Source organism: Serinus canaria, chromosome 26 (assembly GCF_022539315.1).
Source record: "Serinus canaria isolate serCan28SL12 chromosome 26, serCan2020, whole genome shotgun sequence".
NCBI lineage: Eukaryota > Metazoa > Chordata > Aves > Passeriformes > Fringillidae > Serinus > Serinus canaria.
This window is the reverse complement of record NC_066339.1, coordinates 4,817,732-4,823,984: the sequence shown is the minus strand read 5'-3', so window position 1 is coordinate 4,823,984 and position 6,253 is coordinate 4,817,732. Positions and strand designations below refer to the sequence as shown.

General features: G+C 60.9%; 1 protein-coding gene across 1 annotated transcript; it reads left to right on the top strand.

Moving 5' to 3' along the window:
* Positions 1 to 4,615: 4,615 nt before the first annotated feature.
* On the top strand, positions 4,616 to 6,147 carry SMIM29 (small integral membrane protein 29). Its single transcript, XM_030233107.2, has 4 exons — positions 4,616 to 5,221; positions 5,300 to 5,325; positions 5,394 to 5,499; positions 5,766 to 6,147. The coding sequence occupies exons 1-4, from the start codon at positions 5,111 to 5,113 to the stop codon at positions 5,826 to 5,828; spliced, it is 306 nt and encodes a 101-aa protein (XP_030088967.1). The 5' UTR covers positions 4,616 to 5,110; the 3' UTR covers positions 5,829 to 6,147.
* Positions 6,148 to 6,253: the final 106 nt, after the last annotated feature.

The following is a 6,253-nucleotide window of genomic DNA, read 5'->3' as shown; positions in this document are numbered from 1 at the left end:
CCCTGTCTGTGGGAGGCCCAGGGGAGCTGTGGGAGGGTGCTCTGGTTCTGCAGCCTGGTCAGTGCTGCTCACTCTCTCTGCTGGGGCCCCTGAGTCCCAGGGGATGAGCCTGGGGCTCCCAGCTGTGCTAAAACTGGTGCTGTTCCGAGCTGGTAGCATTGCATAGTGGGATTCTTACCTCAGCTGACCTGACCCTTATGTGAGGTGTCACTCTTGTGTCTCAGCATCCCCTGGGAGCAGTTCTCAGCTGGCTCTCAGCCTGGCTGTGCTCTCTGGGCACTGCTGGGAGCAGGGTATGACAGAGGGTGTCCCCAGACACTCAGCGAGGTGCAGCAGCCCTCTGGTCCCCTCTCCTGGTACCTCTTGAGTGCTGGTTTGGGGTGTGAGGTGAGGAGGGGCTGCTGCTCTTCATCACCCAGCTTATGGAAGGGGGCAGAGCCTGAGGGTGCACGTCAGGGTGCCTCAGCCATGGGTGCTGGGCAGGCAGCACCCAAACCTGCTGCTGGGGGGAAGGTGGGAGCTGGGTTTGGGGCTGGAAGGAGCAGCAATATCAGCATTCCCACCAGCTCTTCCCTACTTTCCTGTGGAGCACTGAGGCAGCTCGTTCAGTCTGAGCTGGAATGTGCCTTAAAGCAAACTCTGTAAAGGGAAAAATGAAAAGGGGTTGGAATCTGCAAGTGTTGCTTTTTCCCTTGTGTGGCCACAAAATATTCAGTGGCTAAAAATGTGGGTAGGGAATGTCAGGAATCCTCAGTTCCCTTCCTGGATCTAGCAGAGGCTTTGGGCCTTTGCCTCAGCTTTTCCATGCAGAAGCTGTGTTCAGCATTCCACAGCGAGCAAGGATCAAAATCCTGGAGGCTGCACAGGTCTAGCGAGTACCCCTTGCACCAGAGCTGTAGGTTTTCCTGCCTGTTCTCTCTGTTTCATCCCAAATTAACGTGTTGGTGTTTTCACACAGCCGGATGCAGCATCCATCCCTGTGCAGAGCATCCAGGAAGCACTGGGGCTTGGTGAGGGGCTGGTTTGGGGCTTGACCCTCCCAAGTGGAGGCTGTGCTGGGGGGGGATGGAGCTGCATCTTCAGCCAAACCTGCCCCAAGCAGTGACTGTGGCAGTGTGAGGAGTTTTTCCCTCTGCCTGCTCTGGTCTTGCTCCCAGGCTGGGTTTTCCCTCCTGGCTCCCTTCTCCTCAGTAATGGCATCATCTGGTGGCTGCAGCCCTTCAGGGCCGTGGTGACCTCATGGCTGGGGTGTCCCTCAGCTGCTCCCTGAGCCCCTGATACACACAGGGTGTTATCCTCATTTTCCTAACCTTGGAATGAACTAATCCAGCTGCTCTAGGCTGCGGAGATCCTGAGTGCTGGGGTAGTGTCAGGGGTCTGTACAGAACTGAAGTGGAGCTGGTGAAAAAGAAACTCAACTGGACTGAAGTTGTATTTAGGAGATTTATAAATCTCTCTTTGGTGCTAGTCCATACAGGGGGTTTTTTGTTGTTGTTTTGTTTTTGGTTTGGGTTTTTTTTTTTTTTTTGTGGGAAGATGGGAATTTTGATGTTATACTTGATGAATTTGCTCTAGAATTGCCTCAGAAACCTGGGGAGGTCTGAGAGTGTTTGTTGAATTTCCTGTGTGTCCTATTTTATATTTATTAAATCAGAAAATCTGGAATGATCACTTTGCATTTGCTGCTCAGTCCTTCCATGAGCTCTGTGTACGTGGGGGGCTCCTTGCAGTCTCCCCAAATCTGGAGAAGGGGACCCCAGACCCAGCTGAGGGATGAATGACCAGGGTCCATTTTTCCTGAGGCTTCTCCATTCCTCCCCAAAACAAGGACTCTCCATGGTTGGTCAGAGCTGTGGGGGTTTGTCTCTGGTTTGTGTCTGAGCTGTTACCTTCGACCTCACCCCCACCTGCAGGAGCAGGTGTTCTCCAGCTCCTGCTCAGTCCTGGCAGGTGCAGGACATCCCTACAAAGAGTCTGACCTCTCATGTACAGTGTCTCCAGAAAGGCAGGAGGGCTCTCCGTGTGTGAAGCTGGGTGGTGCGGTGGGGTCCTGTCACGAGGGGTTTCCCTCTGTTGAGTTCTGTGTGAGAGGGAGGCCGTCACTGTCTCTGAAAGAGCGAAAAATTGAAAAAATAAGATTGGTGGGTGCCAGTTTGCCGAGAGTGTGGGCTGTAATCTAGTGCCAACCAATAAAAACACCAGTATTTCACACAGCTCTGCCTCCTGCCTCGTCTCTCCATCGTGGGTGAACTTGGAGATTGGCAAGTGTCATCCAAGGAGAAAGCTGCAGTGGCTTGGGACAGTCACAGCCTGGAAGAGGAACTGGAGGGATGTCACCAACAGCCTGGTGTTGAGATGGGCTCACTGATGGGGCATGCACTCTGCTATAAAAAGGGGCATTTTAAGGAGAGAGCCTCGAGAAGCCTCTGAATGTGCTCCCACCTCTTTCACAAAATCTTTCCCACAAAACAGCCGGGTGGAGCCTGCACTGAGAGCACCAGCAGTGCGTGGTGCGGCTGGCGCTGCCTGCCTGGCCACAGCAAGGCGAGCTCCCGCATTTCCCTGCGAAACAAACGTGTCCTGGTGCGGAGACCCATCCCTAAGCGAGCCTTTACAAATTCCCTTCGGGATCTGGATGTGGCCAGGCTGCTCCCGCAGAGCACACGGGGGCTGGTGCGCCACAGCCCCGCGTTGCAGCTGCGGCGAGAGCCCAGAATTAATCCGGGCTGACGGCGGCGTTAATGCCTGAGCGAGCAGAGCCGGGGCGGCTGTGCCCCCGCGGGGACCGCGGCACCCGACCCCCACCCCGGCATTTCTGGGCGGATGAGCAGCCGCAGGGATGCGCTGCCTGGAAATCCGGCCACTTGCGCTCAGCTGCTTAAACGGGAGCTTAGCGGCTCAGCAAAGCTGTCCCCAGTTATGTGCTGGGGGCCGAGGAGAGCAGGGGAGGGGGCTGATGGCTCACAGCGGGGTTTGGGGCAGAAATAAATACCCTGTGTTGCTATTCCAGCTTTGTCCCCCTGGCTGACAACCCCTACAGCCCGGGCACGAGGGTGCCTTGTCCCCAGGATGGGAGGCGATGCTGCCCTCAGCCCCCCTGACATCCTTCCCCACCCCAAGGTTAGCAAGGGGGAGATTTCTCCAGGGATGAGCAGGTCCTGTGCTGCCCCAGCTTTGACTCCCCTTTTTCCCTCATCTGGGTGCTCTGGGAAGCAGTGGATTGGTAAAAAATAATGTGCACATGGGATCTGGGGATGCTGCAGGTGTCCTGGGCTGGCTCTGCCCATGTGGAGGGGCTTGGTGGCCCCCGGTCTCCTCCCAAGGATGCCGCTTCCCCGGAGCACGCATGCTCCTCCTGGCCATGTGCTCCCACTCGCTCATGCTCTCCAAGGAGCTTTCCTAGAAATTGATGGATTTATTTTTAGCCCAGGCACAGCAAGGTTCAGCTGGGAGGGGATGGGCAGCGTGGATAGTAGCAGCATGGAAGGCTCCTGAGGTGTCATTGCTGGGCTGGGGGGCACTGGGGGTCCTGTCCCACACTCTGGTTCTCCCATTGCAGTGGTGGACAGGGGCTGGGGCTTGGGAAGGCTTCAGACCAGTTGCTGCTCTTCCCTACCAGCTCAGGAGGCTCTGGATGCTCCGCAGTGGCTGAGCCCTGCCCTGCTGCCAGCCCAGGGGCTGTGTCCCCCCAACCCCTCCATGTCCAGGCTCCTCTTTCACCCCATTCCCCTCGATGGTTATTTTTTGTAGCTGTTGGGAAGCGCAGTGGGGCCCAGTGCTCCCTGGTGTCCCCCGCTCCTGCCTGACCCACTTAGCGGGACCATCTGGTCCCTGTGGGCAAAGCGGATTAGCCCTGCGGCCGGGATCAGGGCTGGGGCACTGCCGCCACTGTGGGTGACACTGCCGGCACCATCACAGCCCTGCCAAAGTCTTCACGGTCCAGCCTGGGGGAGAGCAGCCACAGCAGGAGCCCCACAGCAGACCCCAGTGTGGGTGACACTGCCCACGCTCCTGGCACCCCTGAAACCCGGCCATCCCCGGCCCTGTGGGATGGTTGTCTCCCAGCACAGCCACATATCCATCCATCCATCCATCCATCCATCCATCCATCCATCCATCCATCCATCCATCCATCCCTTTCTCTTCTCTCACCCACACCCCCAGCTGGGCACTCACCCTGGCCAGATATGCAATTCCCCCATCCCTCCCTCCTTCTATCCGCCCACCCCTCCACTCGCCCCCCCTCAGGGGCCTTTTCTTCCCTTGCCCCGAGTTTTTTGCCCTGTTTTTCCCTTCCTCGCTCCACGGTTCCCATTTTTCTGTTTTCCCCTGGTTTTCCCCTCACGCGTTTCCCGCCCCCCCCCCGGCCCGGTCTTTGCTGCCCCCTGCTGGCCGCGCGCCGCCACCGCCCCGCCCCAGGCCCCGCCCATTTCCTCGTTGTCCCGCCCCTTGCCGCGCGCGCGCTCGGCCCCGCCCCTCGCCCGTCACGCGCCGCGCGGGTTCCGGGTGCGGGCGGCGCGCGCAGGTGGGCGGGGCGGGGCGTGGCGCGCGCGCGGGGATCCCCGGAGTGGGGGGGGGGGGGGGGAAGATGGGGGGACCCCGGAGCATCCCGAACCGGACCAGGAGGAAAAGGGGGGGATTGGGGTGGGGGTCTGGGGTCTGAGAGTGTCCCGGGCACAGCCCAGTGAGGGGGTCCCTCCGGTCCTCCCGCTGGTGGAGGCGGATTCCCCCCCAATCCCAGCTCTGCAGGGAGGGGGGTGTGGGGTGACCCCCCCCCCCCGCCACGGGGTGATACCGGGAGGGGGATCATTACCGGTTAGTTGGTTATTACCGGGCGGGAGGTGGGTTATTACCTGTGCGCTGGTCATTCCTGGCGTGGGGGTCATTCCCGGGCGGTGAATTCCGGGGTGCGGGTCATCCTCGGGCGGTGGGTTCCCGGCGTGGGGGTCATTCCCGGGCGGTGGGTCATTCCCGGGCGGTGAATTCCCAGGGTACGGGTCATTCCCGGGCCGTGGGTCACTCCCAAGGCCGCCTGTGGCTTGCAGAGCTCCCGTCCGTGGGGCCGGGCAGGCGCGTCCCCCCCTATGCGGGCAGGAGCCGGCGCTGGGCCATGAGCAACGCCACTGCCCCCACGGCCCCGGGCGCGGCGGGGGACTCGCTGGTGGGCTCCGTGCTGGGGCCCTTCCTCCTCCTCACCCTCCTCGGCGCCCTCCTGGCCGCGGTGAGTGGGCGGGCGGGGGGTTCCGGGGGTCGCCGAGCCCAGCGCGGAGCCCCGCGCCGCTGATGCCTTTCCCCGCAGGTGATGTACGTCAAGAAGAAGCGCAGGTGAGCGGGGCCTCGGGGCCGGGGGCTGCGGGGGTGCGGGGTCAGCGCTCACCAGAGACCCCCGGCAGGTCCGACCGGCTGCGGCACCGGCTGCTGCCCATGTACAGCTACGACCCGGCTGAGGAGCCGCCCGAGTCGGAGCAGGAGCTGCTGGTAGAGGCTGAGGAGGCTCAGGTGGGTCGCTGTGCTGGGAATTGGCGTTTATCCAGTTTTTCCATGAAGAATTCAAGGAGCAGCAGCAGCAAGTGAGGTGCCTGTCCCGAGGGAACTCTGGGAATCATTGAAGTTGGGAAAGACCGCCAAGAACGCTGAGTCTGACCTCGAGGGAGCGGGGCTTTGGGTGTAGAACGGAGGTTTTTGGGAGGGTTGGGCTGCGTGGGCAGTGCCTTCCCCACCTGCCGCCATGCCCTGGGCTGCAGGTGTGTCCCTCTGTGTTGCAGGTGGTGCCCGGCTGGGGGGGACCCTCGCCCCCTTGGCCCCCACGAAGGGACTGGAGGGCCTGACTCTGCCTGGAGCACCGTGACCGGATCCTGCCCATGGGAGGGAAGGGAGCACGGGGGCAGCACTGGTTCCATCAGCCAGAACGGGCAGGATGTGCCCACAATGATGCCACGATGCCACCACTGAGCACTGACCAGGATGGGACATCTCCTACCTCAGTGCCTGGTTTTGCCATATTTTTTTTGCTTGAACTGCTCCAGCAGCCCCTTGGAAAGCACCAGGAGGGCCCACTGGGGCGGGCAGACTGGCAGGGAGCAGCAGGCTCTGCTGGCATGGGATGCCTGGGGGAAGATGGGGTAAATAAACATGTCTCTGCCTTGGTCCCGGGGCTCTGAGTGGGGCTGGGAGTTTGGGGGGCAGCAGGGCTTTGCCTGTTTGTGTTTCCATCGGCAGCTCTCCCCATGGATGGCTGGATGTCCCTGTGGAG